Source organism: Perna viridis, chromosome 5, assembly GCF_037379345.1.
Source record: "Perna viridis isolate PV_CMFRI_1.1 ecotype Kerala chromosome 5, ASM3737934v1, whole genome shotgun sequence".
Taxonomy (NCBI): Eukaryota; Metazoa; Mollusca; class Bivalvia; order Mytilida; family Mytilidae; genus Perna; species Perna viridis.
Window position 1 is genome coordinate 22,152,537 of NC_142449.1, and position 17,376 is coordinate 22,169,912.

A 17,376-nucleotide genomic window follows, 5' to 3' on the forward strand; every position below is an offset into this window, starting at 1 on the left:
TTGTACCCATTCTTAATATTCTTTGTGTGATGTGGTGTCTTTGATAGGCATTCAAAACTGAAAGGTCATTTAATAGAACATCACATGTGGGAAGCATGATACTAAGCTTCAAAATACTAGCGTCGTTTAATCTGAAATGGCAAATTGTTAACTTAGACCATTTCTTTTTGCGTTCGCTTTGACATCACATGACGTGACATCATGACTTATCCGATATAGCTTACAACCTCGCACTTCATTTGGCAAATGTGATAGAAACCGTGAAATTCAAGGCCCCATTAAGGGCATTGGTGTCCGAAATATTTTCGATCACTTTTATATATTGAATAATTGGAAATACTTTACTTGTTGAACCAATAAAATAATTGAAATATGAAACAAAGTACAATGATCACACAGTTCTCAAAATAAAATCTTAATCAGATTTGGGTATTAACACAGCGAGCGTATGCGTCGCTAACTTTTTTAATAGCAATTACTCAATTATTTCACGGTAGCGCATTCTCAGTACAGTGATAGTTTCAGTTTCGTACGGTACGAAGGAACTAAATTAAAACACCGGAAACTTCCTTGTTAGAAAAGTTAACCAGGGATGATTTTATGGGGAAGTACACTACCTGTATGTTCATTTTACCTCGTCATTCTTGAAAGGAGCACATTTATTGGTAAGGGAAATCTTATTCTTCGTTTATTTTACTCTGACCTCTAATATTCTTTTAGTTCTTAAAGTTAACCATATGATTTTTGAAAGGGCTTTAAATAACATGCTATTTGTTAAAAAAAAGTTTGTCGAACGGAATTTGAAGGGTCGTTGGTTTCTTTGGTTATCTAGGATTGCATTAATGTAAATGTTGTTTTAATTTTTCAAGAGTGAAATCTGCGGTTTATCAAAAAATCGTGTTTAATATAAAGTGCACAGACAATGCTTATATATGTTTAGCTTAAATGCAGAGAGGTACATAGTGGATTGAATAATTTGGACTATTTAAATCTTTATACTATGTCGATCTACTAGTGTATTTCTCGTGTACAAACTAATTTTATGTAAAAACCGGGAAGTAACTGTGATTGGATTAACAAATAAATGTGATAAAAACGAGCTTTAGTTTACCTGGTTGTTAGGTAAGTAACCAGCTAGTTTGTTACATTGACACTTCAAATACAGTTACAAAGATTAATGAAGAGCTTTGAGATTGGGGTTGGAAACCCGCCTTTTGTGGGAAAGTTTTGTAACGTTTGTGCAAAATATGAGCAAATATTAGACTTGAACCCCTTTTTAAATCTCTGGACCCGCGTTTGCCTGAATTCTTTTAATAGTCATGCTGAGTTTCTGCAGTTTAAATCTTCTATGTAGGTATTTTTCGCATTGTTAAGTATACTTTATTCATTTCTTTTCGCGACATCTACCATTATAATATATTGGGATATAAAAACCATAATGCTTTAATTCATTTTTTTCGCAACCAACATGTAGCTTTTATTCTCTCCTTTTGGCGATCATTCCGTTTTCTTATCACGCGAATTTATTCCTAACCAGACGGGATAAAAAGGTTAAATTGGAAAATCAAGGTCTCCAGGTTTTCCTTTTATGATCCATTGGGCAATGAGTTTTCAAAGAACTATATGTTGCTCAATCGAGTTCATACGTGAATCATTTGTACGTGGTTTTATTATTAAAATTACATTAATTCTTCATTTATTCTTTGTATATTCATGTAAAATTATGATAATTTCCGCTTTTTGCTGACTGCTTTTTAGTCAAGGGTTGAACATAATTTTGTATATACTGGTGGCAGTCTCTCAAGTAAATTACAAGTTGATAATTATCATTTACATAAGTGCCTGAAGTGTGCTGGTGTGTTTAAAGGCTGTCATAAAACCCCCTTCATGTTCCGTGTTTATTAAATCAGTGATGTTCTGTTCAGATTTTGGTTTATTAGCCATTATGTCAGTGTGTTGAAATGCTCAATTTTGAAAAAAAAATGTTAATTTTGTGCAAATTTATCTAGGAACCCCCTTTTTAAATCCCTTTTCAAAAATCTTTGCATCCGCCCCTGGACGTTACATGTCATAAGCTTGTACGCTGTATAATTTTTATATATAATTGTTACAATTCTGCATTTTAGGAAATATTCGAACTTTCCTTCCGCAAAGAATGACTGTACACTAAATATGGATAACGAAAATAAATACAGACAAGCAGCCAATGACTACGTTGCCAGCCATGAGACAAGACGGCCAAATCCAGGTATTTTCACTCGACATCAGTCATATGAGTATTGTCAAAGGGAAAAAATCTGGAAAAGAATTGTATTTATTCTATCCCGGATATTTTTTCTAAATTTATATTTCACCTCAGAATTAACTAATTGATCGTCATAAATTTTTTACCCTAAAATGTTAATTTTTCTTATGTATATTTGGTTGTAAATTAACACATTGGTTTAATAATAGTTGCCCCTTTTTTCTGGTAGGGCCACATTATTTGATAATGGGAGCATGACCCTATGAAATATGTATACACGTTTTACTTATTAATTGGATAATTTAAAAAAAAATATAATCGAGGCAAAAATAAGTATAACTTTTTACTTATTACAAAATTGTTGTATCATATTTTATTATATATGATATAGAAGATGAAACGGTTGTTTACCGTAGGCCAAGCAGAACTAGTTCATCGAGTTCCAAACCGTCTTTTAAATCAGAAAAAAATGGACAAATTAGTGAAGGTATATATACAGAATATGATACATTAAAACATGTAATATCTCCTCTAATTATTTTTTTATGTTCATAAAATATAAATATTCTGATTTTTTTTCTCAACAACTGCTATTGAGGATTCTTTTAAGAAAAAAATGGAAACATCTTCATGGTGAAAGGGGATTAACAGCAAAACAATATTAATTCTAAGATTTGTATTATTTATTGTATAAGCCTTAGTCTTCTTGCTTTGTTCATTAATAGTCTGTTTCGTTCTCAACTTTTGTTTTGACATCTTTAGATATGCCGTTTGATGAGTATTTAAAGTACCATGGTGTCAAGGATTCTTCTATTGATGTTCTAAAAAATGAGGACATTTCAGACATTTCTACTCTGAAAGCATTGAATGAGACTGACCTTAATGCCCTGGGTTTAAAGCTTGGTCAGAGGGCTATCATTAGGAAGTTGTCTAAAAAATCGAAAGGTAAATTCTTCAATGCAATATAAGAGCCATACGCAGTATGGATCACAAACTGTAGAATTTATATTTACTTATATTTACTATAAGTATTTATGACATCAAAATAGTTGCAGTTGATCTTTTTTAGACTGCTGCTATGGAAACTAATATTAAGTTTTTAAAATAAAGGGCAAAACGTTTCATAGCAATGGAAATCATTTATGAATATATTATATACAAATGTTTTGGAAAGTTGACCACTATATCATAACAATACATCTAGTTCTTGTATCTGGTATTATTGATTTAAGAATTGGCAATAATAAAAATTTTGTCTATTGAAAAATAACATAAATTTTCCATGTGCATATTGTTTATTGCACGAAGTACAATAAACACAATATGCACATGGAAAATTGATGTATATTTTTCAATAGACAAAATTTATCATAGCCAATTCTTATAAATTAATTTTAAAACATATTTTTATCTTTAAACACGAGAAAAGTAGCTCTGAATTTAACTGAATAGGGGCTTGTCAATATTTTTTTTTATCGATTGAGATATAACAAAATTATGTTAAAACCAATTAGATTACAGTATTTATCTCAAATTAATTTATAAGGTAATGGGTTTAAAAAATAATCAGTTTTTTCTCTGAGAACCCGATTTTTATGCCTTTTCTACACCAAACATAACGACTAAAAATAAATCACCAATAGAATTTCGAATGAAAAGTAGGGATATTTGTTTTTCAGTAAAAACATTCAACATAGTAATTTTTCGTAAACATTTCAGTTGTATAATGGATGAATAAAGTTCGATCTGTTTCACATTTACTAAAAACCAATGATTTACACATAAATATGGTGTAATAGTACATATGATACTTATCTGGTGTCAAAATTTCACAAAAAGTCATAAGTGTAAAATTGATAGCAAGTAAGGGACTTATCATTTTTTACCTGGGAAGCTGGGACTAGTCATTTTGAAATCACACCTAAGAAATTTCCTTGATCCACCCACAGCATTTCATCAAAATAAATTGACCCACCTTTAGAAAATTTGACCAACAAAATGACCCCCTTCATACCTTGGTATACGAAACACGCTAAAGTTGTAACATGCAAACACTAATGTATCAGAATTCTTGAAGAACACAGTATTTTCAATAGAGACAAAGTCCGTGATATTAAATAATAGAAATTGAAGCAAGTGAAATGATCAAGTCATCCATTCCAAAATCTAATGTTATTGAAACACAAGAAACTAATGACAAACATCACAAGCAGTGAGGAAATGCATTGGACAGGGAATGGAATCTTCAGAAGATGAATCTGGCGACCATTTTGACTTCCTTACTGTGAAGCATAAAGGTCCAGATGGATATTGTGATGTATGATTACTTCATTGATCTTATCAGTAACATACCTATATTGACACTGTACATTGTTTTAAGAATGTTTTTCTAACTTTCTGGACACAGAGATTAATACAAATTAATCTCTAGATGATACTCAGTTACTTGATAAATGTAGCCTTCATTGATACATTTCTGTACTCATTTTTAGATTAAACACTTTTAAATTTTGAAATGTAAGTTTCATGCTTCCAGATTTTAGATAAAAACAGTAATGCACTATTACAGTACCTGTATTATACATACAGACCAAAAATATATACATCTCTGCAGATCAAATGAAAATAGAAATTGTAATAATTAATCTGAATCTTACCATAACTACTTCTGCGGCAATGCAGATAATTCTACTTCTAACTAATACAACTGTTTGATTGCATATTGCATCCAAATTATGGTAATAAGTACATGCACAGAATAATTTCCTCCATAATTTAAATTTATTATGCCACTGAGCCTGCTTAAAAGAATTTGATAGTTCTGGTGATCTTTCGATGAATGTTCACAGAAACATCGCCAAAAGTTAAAATAATTGGGTTAACAGAACAAAGTTTCTGGCGAAGTTACCACAAACATGAATGCTGAATATGAATTTTGGCAAACTTACGGTTTATAAGCCGCTAAAACTTTAAAAAGCCGCAATTTTTGCAGAATGTTTGCTGCAAGCCGCGAACAAAGTGCAAACATTATGTGCCGCAAGCTTACAGCGAACATTTCTTTTTGGTAAGGGATATATAATAATGCATTAAATTTGTTTTGAGTTGATAAAATGTCATTAGGTACGTGTGACCCTTATCATCTCTACCCCTGGAAAAAACTGAACCCCCCCTTGAAATATATAGACTAGGAATTTCTGTGTGTAAAAAAAGATCCCCCCATTTTCGACTTAAAAGAATTGAACCCTTCTTTTCAGAAGCGGAAAAAAATGTGACCCCCTAAATTTTGGTCAAAAATGATGTCCATAATAACGTCACTACAGAAAAATGATGTTGACGTCATAACATACGATCAATTTCACACTTACGAATCTTTGTGAAAATGAAGCCTGAACTTTTAAGTTTACTTACGATTCCCAAACTTTCTACATAACTATGTTTTTCACTTCCGCCTGAGAATTGCACCAAAATATAATTTACATATGTAGATTCTTTTGCGATTTTACAAATAATTTTCAATATGCTTACAATTATATATGTTTCAGTATTGTTCGCTAGCTTGAGCTTGGTTGTTTCAGCAACATCTTTTTATATAGTACAGGTCAATGACTATTTTGTAATAAGTTTCATTTTCGTCGTGTTTCCATATATTTTGTGTGTGTTTGTACAGAATCTGATTCGGATAAGACAGAAGAGGCCAGCCTTGAGTTTTATTGTTTGGAATCAGACGGGGAGGTGAGATACCGTATTAATTACTGTAGTCTATTATGGAAACTTCACTATTATACTCCTTCTCAATATTGGAATCTCCGTCCGTCTGCCCATTCTAATTTCTTCTTAATTATCTCGACTCCCAATTGATGAATTGATGTTAGACGGTGTGGTTTTATAGAGATGGGGCATATTGTTTCCGATTTTTTTTCCGATATTAACTTCCTGTTTTGTGGGACTTTTTTTTCACTTTGATATTTTTGGAATAATAATAGAAAATCATCATAAGAATCTTGTCTTCCAGTTGACCGTTTCATTTCAAATTTTGCAAGCGAGTTTATATAGATTGATCATTCGTTGCAAGTGATTTGGTGGACATCAGATATCAACTTCTTGTTTTCTAGCATTGCCGTACGAGTTGGGGTATACCGAACACAACAACGCGTGCAGCTTCATGTTTTTGTCAAGGTGCAAAGTCACACAGAGTTTTGGAGGAACACAGTGTGTGATATACTATCCCAGCTGCATGAGAATTTTTGTCTGTCTGAAGTTTTCAGAAATATTAGAATTTGTATAGATTTTTATTTTTTTATGCTGAGTTCCTAGATTCTGAGACGGAGGAATGTCTACATTATTTGCTTTCACACTCGTGCGTCAAAAATTTTACCCTGAACGTTTAACAAGACAGAAAAATACAGGTTTTTAGGTTTTATTTGATTTTATATTTCTAGGGCAAAGTTGTCGCCGAAATCAATACGAAACATAACGAGGAGATAAATCCTATTAAAACACGAATTCTTATACTGGTAGATATAAGTGGGAGCATGGGAATTAAGACAGGTAGGAAACGGAGATACAGTAAACTCTATAGAATTAAAGGGTTTGCTAAATATATGGTTTCTTCACTGGACGATGGAGATTTTGCAGGATTGGTGACGTTCGGGGAACATGCTGAAGTTGTACTTCCAATGACCGAAATAACATCAGAAAGCAGAGTAAGTTGAGTTTATGATCTGTTTGTTTCAAATACAATGGAATATTACATGGTCTGCTTTAAGATTTTTCTCGGAACAGCCGCCATTTATAGGAATCTGAATTGAAAAAATGCTGTTAAAACTCTCTAATCTGATTGTTTTTGAAATAAAGAATGTTTTGTATGTGCAAACAGACACCTAATATGTTTATTTTACAATAAAATAAGTATATTTAATTATATGCCCATTCTATTACAACTAACTTGCGCAAACTACTTTACCTACTCATCGTAAGTGTATGATATACACAAAATACGGAAAAAGTTAAAGTACCACAACTAACATAACAACTACTTGACCTTTACTTTAATAAATGCTTCCGGGACTGTTCTATGATTGTATTTCTTTTTTCCAGTTAAAAATGATAACATTATAAAGCTTTTTTTTGTTTATTTTAATGCAATTCATACCGGCCTTGCTTGCCTTCTAACTGCATTTTCTTTTCATCTTCATATAGATTACGTACAATACACCCTGCGTTGGGAATTTGAATCGCATGCTGTATCAGATTTTGTACCAATTTGGATTTGTTTATGTTATTTTACTCGCTTACTATCATATAACTATTGCTACAGCAGTAGTATAGTTAAGTTAAGGGAACGGAGTTGGTTTTCCCTTGATTGATGACCATTAAAGTCCGTTGGTTATAAAGGAGATTTAATTTTCTCCATCATTTCATCTAGGTATTTAGTTGAAAAAAAAACTTTTTTTGTAAATTGTCCCTGTTATCTACCTAAACAAGTTCATCAGGTAGTGGTCATTCAACCAAAGGAAGACCAATTCTATTCCCTGCATAAAGTTAACCATATAACTCGCTATAATTGTAGTTTTTCCTTGTTCTTCGAGGCGTAGGTATGAGTGTTTTTTTTTATTTCCACATTCGATGTTGTGTCTTATTCTACGTGAAACACAAAATAAACTTTTTTCCAAAAAGGCAATTTTCACGTATTATTTGCAGGATACGCTGAAATCAAAACTTGAAAACTTAGACAAATCTTTTCTGTCGACCAAGACAAATCTAAGTGCTGGTTTGGCCAAAGCGTTGGATGTTTTCAGAGAGGCAAACTTGAGGTATGTTTGTAAACGCCAGATTAGAATGATTCAGGGAGGCAAGCTTGAGGTATGTTTGTAAGCGCCAGATTATGATGATTCAGAGAGACATGCTTGAGGTATGTTGGTAAAAGTCAGATTAGGATGATTCAGAGAGGCATGCTTGACGTATGTTGGTAAAAGTCAGATTAGGATGATTCAGAGAGGCAAGCTTTAGGTTTATCGAAAAAAGCCAGATTAGGACGATTCAGGGAGGCAAGCTTGAGATATGTTTATAAACGCTAGGATAGGGTGAGCCTAAGGTATGTTTGTAAAGGTCAGATTTAGATGTTTAACTGTAGTCGTTCAAAACACCAACAGAAAACTAAAATAATGGTGAAACCATGGTAACACTAATTATGACGTAGATTAGTTATTGTCGATGTTCATAAATAGCTCATTCAACAGCGGATGTTTGTAATAAGATTTAACGTTGAGTTGTTGTGTATGATATTTTGTGAGTTCTTGCTTAAATCTGCTGTACTTATTCCTCCCAATTTAAACTAGAGGCTCAAGAGAGCCTGCATCTCTCACCTGGCTTAATAAGCAACATTTTATTTTAAGTCGGTAATTTTGTTAGCGACTTCTTGCACTCGTAATTTCAGTACTTAATATTCGCATATCAGTGGGGAATCCAGCCCCCCCCCCCAACTTAGAAAATTGCAATTTTAAAAAATATGTTGAAAAATTGTTCAAGATCCTCTCAGAATGCAGGATTTGAGGTTTAATATTTAAAAATTTTCATTTTCATGCCCCAAACCCCCTAGCAAATTCCGATCATTTCGTGATTCGTCAAGAAATATTTTTTGCCCCCCCCCTACATAAAACACTTGATCCACCACTGCATGCGATAAAAATATAGTTATACGCCACGTAATGCTGCAGTTCTTTGCCTTGTTTACCGCCATAGCTTCATAGTTCTAGCTTTATACGAGAAAAAAATGTACCTCTTAAGTATTATACGCAAGTGTTCTACGTGTGTTTCTTGCTTGTACGAGAACGGGAAATTGACATGAAATGATCGGTTAGCATTGGACATTAGCCAGTTTCCGATTCAGGTACAGGGGCTAGTTACAAGACTAAATAGGTCATATACATTAGCACAGCCCAGGTATATATGAATATTCATTTCTAGTTGTTTAATCTGGTCCCTAATCTGGTTCCCTGGTCAATATCATAAGCGACACAAAGATCGTTACAACGTACCTCTTTTAAAACACATCATAAACTTGTCTATGCGTGTGTTTTTTGTTTTTTGTTTTTTGTTTTTTTGCTTGTATGAGAACGGGAAGTTTACATTAATAGATGAAATAGTCGGTTAGCATTGCATTTATGTAATATTACCCAGGTTCCGATTCAAACACAGGCTTTCGTTTCAATGTAAGTCATATATATTATCAGGACCTCGATATCTACATATACCCATTGCCATTTGTTTAATTTTGTTCCGTGAAATTAAAAACATTCGGGTCATCACGGTTACGAAAGAGCACGCAATAACATCAAGAGAACCAAGGTTTTAGCGGAAGTCATCCGATTTTAGAGCATTCGTGCCATTTCGGATGTTGAAAGTAAGCCAAAATCAGTGACGGACAATATTTGACGATTAGCGACTTCAGTCTTTGATTTTGTAAAGCGGCCATGTGTTTTCTTTAATTTTGTTTGTTTGTTTGTTGGGGTTTAAAGTCCGAGCAGCAATATTTCAGCTATATGAAATGGATGATAAAATGAACATGAAAAGAAAAAAAAAAGGATGGGTCACAAGGATAATAGGGTCGACAAATTTTGATTGCCACTGGAAAAAGGGGGATGTGTAAGGTCGGGCAATTTAGCCTCCTGTGGCGAAGCGCAAAGGTTCCTACTCCTATCGAATACCCCAGCAGTGTTCTTTAACGTGCGAGGAACGTGGCATCTTTCCCAACACGGTGCACCACTATGGTTTGCGGTCAGGTTTTCCGTATTATAGCCTGACAACCCCAGCATGTAACACGCCAGGGGTACCCCATTCCACCACCTGGGGCACACATCCCAGTTGCTCTGTGGGCAGAGCACCTAGCCCCCGGCTAGGTTTCTGAGCACTATTTAGTCGCCTTTTACGACAAGCTTAGCGCTGCTGCGGGCCTATTCTTTTAACACCCGGACTTGCACGGGGCTGTTTTCTTTAATTAAAAATTCATAACAGTCATATCTGAGGTACAACCATATCAACTTTCATTGAATTCAGTCTAGTAATGGCATTAAGAATAGCAAAAAAAAAAACATAGGGAAGGGACAATAAAGCCCATATACAGGTTCGCAAATTTACACATTGGTGTACGAGTAGATCTCACCATTTTGAAAATATTTAGCTCCTGTCAGAATCTGACCAAACGGTTTGGAGATATTTGTGAAAAATTGCTGACTAACCCCTAAGTTCTATTTTTTTTTGTACCGATGACTATGTTTTTGCATGGATAACAAAACCCAATGGTCATTTCGTCTAGAATATCCTAGGAAACAATCGTACCAACTTTCATTGAGTTATGTTTAGTAGTTTTACAGAAGACGAATTTGAAAATAATAACATCAAAAATTGCAAAAATACGGAAAAGGCCAAAACTCCTAAATCGGTGAATGGATGTACACGAAAATTTGAACAAACAGATCTCATCGTGCTGAATATATTTACCCCATGTCAGACTTTGGCTAAACCTTACGGTTTGGAGATATTAGTAGATAATACTATCGTTTGGCCCTATATTCTATTTTTAGCTACGGTGGTCGTGTTATTTGACGGATCAAAAATTTAAACATACTTTTTTGTGCAAGATATTCTAAGGGACCATCCTTGCTAAGTTTCATACAATACTGCCCAGGAGTTTCAGAGAAGACTTGAAAAATTGTTGACGACGGACGTCAAGTGGTGGCAAAAGCTCATCCGAAAGGAAATACCGATAATCCCTGCACAAGTATACTACACAGGAAAAAACACATGTTTAGGACCAATATGGAAGTATTTGTTTCGTACAAATAATGGCACATGAAAGCATACGTTTTCTATGCAAAATCAAACAAAAACTATTCTTTTTTCATATAAAATGAAGGCCTATGAGAAACATTAATTCCACATGTACTTTTTATATGTTTTTAATGAATTATTACATTTCGTATTTTTGTAGTATCCATCTAAACAATGTATTTCTAACATACCCATATTGCACGCTTGACGTTTTGATTACAAGTGATATTGTACGGCTAAGTCAGTTGTTTGTATTTACTGAATAAATTATCCGTGGCAAAATTAGCAGAGTCAATATTAATTGGTCAAATATATATTTGTTGGTATTTACCTAAACTTGTTCACTTTTAAAAAGAAACCCCCAAAACAAGTACATATAGAAAAAAAACTGGTTATACATGCTTGACTCGATCACATTAAATTCATATGAAAATATTTGTTTTACATGTAACAATCAGGATGAAGAGTAACTCAATAACTGGCAAATTCTTAAGATTTCTACTGTTTGTTTGTTTGTTTGTTGGGGTTTAACGTCCGAGCATAAAATTTCTACAGAGAAATGTAATAAAACAATTATGATTGTTAACTTCATGCAATATCATGTTTTATGAAACACTGAAAAGCCATGGGTCTCGGGCAATATCCCTTTTAAGTGTTCCATAAAACTTGATATCACATACACTGAGCAGCTATAATTGTATATTTCATGTTTTTCATTCTGGTTCATAAACTCATAACAAATTATGCTTTACAAAAACATGAAGAAGTCGTATTTTACAACTTTTCTCTGGTGTTGTTTCAAAAGTTTAAGATGAAAACACAAGTAAGTATGTAATTTGACTCTTTCCATTTGGTAATTTCATGGTCTTAATCACAATTAACATAGCGAAATTTGTAGTATCATCTAAATTGTGGAAAGCCTGGCACTACATATACAACTATTCCTTAATGACTCTGCATTACATTTGTGACACGAATTTGTTCTTTGTTCTTTTACAGTTTTAATGTTTCTTTCCGATATGCTAAAGTTTTTTTTTTACTCCTTTGTATTTGTATTTTTCAATTACATGTAGTGTCATTCTGTTCTGGACATTTCCTCTTTTATTGTAGGGGAGATGACTTGTTTAACTACAGAAACACAATAATTGTATTTTCGGACGGAGAAGTTAATGCAGGCACTCAATCACCAAACGAACTGGTCCACGAAGTGAGAGAGAAAATTCGTAAGCTATCAAAAGGACTAGACGAATCTCTGAATCAGTGGGTTTCAATTTCTACTGTTGTGCTTGGTAAAACGGCATCAGAAGTTATGTACTGTCTTTCGAAATTCTGCAGTAGCGATGCGTTTTATACAATCGACATGGACGTAGACAAAAACAACGCCGAGATTGACTTGTTCCTTCCTGTATTGATGAGAAAATCGGCCCTGGTCTGGAATGTCTCTGTCTACGTGGAGTCGTTAAATGGTGCCACCATTATCAATGAAAGTTGCAGTCAGGAAAATAAAGTCAGATCGGGTAAGTCGGTGAAAGGACCACGAACGGCCAAAGCATATTTTTATTATGACATTCCTGCAGCATCATCTAGACACATTGGCATTGGCGTAAACCTCAATGAAGCAAGTGATGGAGAGGTTTTACGAATAACGATGGATTATTCAAGCTTTTATGGTGTGCGAAAATCAATTGTCAAATCAGTTACCAAAACTGAGATTCTGCAGAGGAGTGATTCAAGAAGAGGAAAAGCGATTACAGAACATTACAAGAATGATGCGCGAATGTTATCAGAGGAAGTTCTGGGCAAGGCAGCAAGGGCTGCCCTTGAAGGTAATTCAGAAAAATCCGCCGACAACATTCAAAAAGGGAAATCTGACTTACAAAAATTAATGGATAAATATGGTGAAATGGCGGAAAAAGAAGAAACAACAAAAACTGAAATTGTTGATTACGCTCATTCCCTTATGCAAAATATGGAATCACTACTTCAGAAAGTAAAACCAAAACCTAACGACACAAATGAACATAGCGAACTATCTCAGGCTAGCTGGCTAAAAATTAAAGCTGTTTCATCGGCAATAACCCGAGAAACTCCGGGAATGGCGGAAACTGTATCGAATGGTAATGTACTTTGTCCCCTTCCGGAAATACGCCCTTCAGAGCCAATGGAAAACGCGTATAAAAAAGTTCGTGAAAGTTGGTTTTTCGATTTTGATGAAGCCATTACTGGACTTCAATCGAGTATTAAAGAAGGCGATGAAGTGTTTTAAAACAGCGAACTCGATTTGAACTGTTTAGAGTTTTTTTTTCTTTTGAATAGTTTTCTATAATATGTTTATGACAAGTAATAAGTTAATTTACCCGTATTAGTTATCTTTCTATAACAAGATAAAAGTTTTGCCTTAAAAGTTGAATTATATATTATGTCAGCGTTTGACCAGTTCTTAACTAAAACAAAACCAAAAAAAATTTTGCAGGGGCTTTCCCCAGGGGGCATCCACTTAAGACTAGTAAAACCTGGGCATTGTTTTTTTTAAGAGAAGTTTAATAGAATGTTATCGTCTTTCATTGGGTCTTACCTGAATACTTGACGATATTCCTGCTGTTCTCGAAGTATCGGAAACGAACATTTATCTTCGTTTTGCAAGTAACTAATTGCTGTTTTTCCTGATGATTAAGTAGCAAAGAATGAAATCAAGTTCATATTTTATGCTTAACATAACAAGAACATTTTATAACAAATTTGAACTTGAATATGAAAAAAAAAACATCATATGTGCAAAAACTTAAAGAAAACGGGATTCTATACAGCGCAAACCCTCACTTTTAGTTTTTACCATTTAAAAGTCTTTCTTAAAGCATTAAAAAGAAAACTGCTGAAGTGTGTTTTTATTTTCTGATAATGTGTTATTCAAAGGGTATATACATAAGTACGCCATTGTTCAATATTTTCGGTAACATACATATGCATATATATTCTTGACACCATTTATTTCGTTTCTGACTTGCTACACTTTTTCGTTGACTGTAACTCCGACAAAATGCCAGTTCCTGATACACTTCACATCAATGGATGCTGGATTGGGCTTCCAATGAGGTATCACGTATGCTGTAGTCCATGTTCTCCTTTTTCTGTTTTCTTACCGTGTGTTCTTTTCTCTTTGATTGAATTTTGTTCGTAATTTCCACAAACTAATGACCTACAAACAGGAAGTAGTGGTAAGTGATTTATGTTACTTCTGGATTGATCAGTTATCGCCCTCCGTTTCTTTCTCTCCACAGAGGACGTAAATTTTGCACTACTCACTTTTTGCTTCTTAATGCCGTCAAGTTTCTCTTTTGCCAACATGCGAAACACATCTAGTTGCTTCCATTCCATGTTCCGAATGCATTGAATTTTCTGTCGCTCTATGTTGGCAAGTTTCGCCTCCAAGTGACGCTGGTGACTTGTATTTCCATATAATATGGCCTGTCCTAATTTGGACTTGCTCCATTGTAATGAATCGGAAATTTTTTCGGTTTTGTTGGACATGTTCACTCTTGAACTTGTTAGTCCATCAATTCCTGCTGTTCTCTGAAGTTCGGCATACTCATTGTGTCTTGCTATATCTTCCGACAATCTCTCAAAGACTGAAGATTTTGTCTCCACGCCGTCCAAACCCATTTTGAGTAAAGTGTCGCTATAATTATAAGAGATTTAAAACCAAAAGATGAGATGTTTTTTATAGCAATAGATGTTTCTGTTGTGAGCATATCTATTCTAAACAGCTTTTTCGGAAATAGGGATTTAACTAAGATATAAATTCTGCATTTCTCATGACTTTTTTTCTTTTTTTGTATTTGTTTGTTTGTTTGTTGTTGTCATTAATTTTTCTTGATGGGAAAAAGATTTTTCATGAGTGACCTTAGACCAGAAAAAAAAACAGTTGCATGTATTGTACCATGATCTGAATATGTTGTAGTCTCGACTCGCATTTTCCCTGAACGCATCTATATTATGCGTTTGCAATACAAACATCGTTCAAGGTATTGACACAAGTTGTCAGGAATCGTTGTAAATTTGTCAACATGACAATCCTGAGGACTATTTTTTTCTAACGATTTATGACCATTTTAAGTTAGAAACGGTCTCCACTATAAAAGATGGGGACCGCTGATCTTTCAATTGAGGTATTATTTTTATTCAGATGTATTTTGTTGACAAACCACAAATGTAAACGGCAGGAAACAAATTTAAACTTTTTCATCAGAAATGCAAGCAAAGAACGAAAACTCCATTGTCTTGTACAATTGAATGCTTAAATATAAAAGGGAAAAAATGTTGTTTGAATGTCTACATTAAGAATGTAAATCTGTAAAATTAAAAAAGAAAAAGAGAAAATCAAACTACGGTTCTGAATCAGGGACTTGAAAGGGTTCCGTGTTTTCCCGTTTTTTATCAAAAGGTTCTCCGAAGAGATCTTTTTTTTCTGACCAAAAACAATGATTCCGAAATGATAAAAGAAGTGATAAATGATAGATTGAAATTGTATTTCAGCTTTAGACTACGTAGGCTTTGACATATGGTTAAGTTCCTACCTTGTTACGTTCAGTTTCTTGTCTTTAGTACCATCGAAATGGTTTCTGGTTTTTTTCACAGTTTGAGGCATTTTTAAGTTCAAACCAAGAACGGTCTTTTTGATAAGCCAGAAGGCTCTTTCCTAATTTTAACAGTTTTCTTCGATCGCCACTTATCGATTTTTCAGAAATTGCTACATATGGTGGCTACATTTAACCTATGGTCTAATTGTAACCAAATGGTGTTTTATATGACAAGTATGTCCATTTTTTAATTATTCATCGACATTACTTAATTTGTTACTATAGATATAGACAATTTCTCTATAAAGAGGCTAGGATCGAATTATATGTCTCAACATTCGGTAAGCAGTAACTGGTATGACATTTTTTTTCTGCCTGTGTAGGGTCCTGGTATTTTTTGGAGATGTGATTCCCAATGTGTGGCCATAAAAGCGAATATATGAATTTATGTTTAGTTAACAGGACCAGTTATGGAAATATACAAAATGTAAATCGTTTTTTTTTTGTTCTTTTTGTGATAGCAACCAAGACTTAGGATTTTTTTTTTTTGCTGTTTGTTTATTTCTTTATAGTTCTTTTTAATGGGTCTATAAACGCTTTTGTCTTAACTTTAGGGTAGTTGATAACCATGTGTGACGTATACTTCTGGGAGTGACATTTCCTCGCGGAAGTATGTTTGGCATGCGAAAAGACTTGCAATAAGGGCTATTTTGTACTTTTTTCTTTCTTTGTAGAATTCTTTTGGGTATTTCGTTTTTTTTTTTGCTTCACATAATAAAGATATGCAAAAATAACAGGTTTTAATAATTAACAAGAAAAACACGAATTGAGCATAATTAGTTAATTACAGTTATGCCAGATTCGAACTGTTGTTCACATTATGATTAATTTGGTGGAAATTAGCGGAGGACAAAGTCTTGTTTTTGACACATTTATTCCCATTTTCGAAAGTGTCAAGTTCGTTCTGTGTTGTCACTGGTAAAGACGGAGAATTTTCCGATATACTTTCTTTTCCTGGTCTCCCTTTCAGTTTCATTGCTTCTTCTGTGCCACATTTTTGCAAAACCTGAGAAAAATAATTTACAGTTAATTTGCAAATCAATAGCATTTTACCTATAAAAGATAACCAGCTAAAGGTGAAGATATAAAATAATTTTTAATAAAGCCAAGAAATAATACTTACACATGACCTAACAAAACACGTGACAACTTCGACTATTTAATAGTAAATTTAATATTCTACATGACAGAGAATCCAGATAAAATATCCTATCTGTTTCTGAATAGAAGCAAAAAATCTGGAAGTTTTCATTCCAGCGATACGTACTTTATGTTCTTTCCTATTATGTTAGAGAACCGGTATATTCTAACTACAATAATAACGTTGTCTTTTTGGATAACTGTTTTTTTTTACTCTCGCGTTTTCTCGCACTTCTGCCGGCATATTTTTTTTACAAATAACACAAGACACACGAACACACTAAATGTACTTCGTAGTACTTTATTGTTGACATTTACTATTCTCCTAGATTTTTTTTACAACTGTGTCTTTCCTGTATTGTAACCTGTTGAGTGAGAGTGCCTATCATTTAAAAAAGAATGATTTTTTTTTTAACCAATCATCCCTCAAATACACGATTTGTTTGTACCAAAACCAATTGAGAAAGCAAGCCAAAAAACATACTGTGCAATTTTGTATCATTGTAAATACCAATTCAAAATCGT

The 17,376-nt window shown here is 33.6% G+C and overlaps 1 protein-coding gene across 2 annotated transcripts; it reads left to right on the forward strand.

Annotated features, from left to right (window-relative positions):
* Window positions 1–516: 516 nt before the first annotated feature.
* On the forward strand, window positions 517–13,478 carry LOC148616519 (uncharacterized). Of its 2 annotated transcripts, none has more exons than XM_088583628.1 (8): window positions 517–664; window positions 2,127–2,248; window positions 2,637–2,732; window positions 3,008–3,190; window positions 5,913–5,977; window positions 6,685–6,948; window positions 7,946–8,058; window positions 12,185–13,478. In XM_088583628.1, exons 2-8 carry the CDS (start codon window positions 2,173–2,175, stop codon window positions 13,338–13,340), a joined length of 1,953 nt encoding a protein of 650 aa, XP_088439754.1. In that variant the 5' UTR covers window positions 517–664; window positions 2,127–2,172; the 3' UTR covers window positions 13,341–13,478. The 2 variants fall into 2 exon arrangements, with proteins under 2 accessions (XP_088439754.1, XP_088439755.1); XM_088583629.1 differs by lacking the exon at window positions 517–664 and adding an exon at window positions 752–1,122.
* The last annotated feature ends 3,898 nt before the right edge of the window (window positions 13,479–17,376 follow it).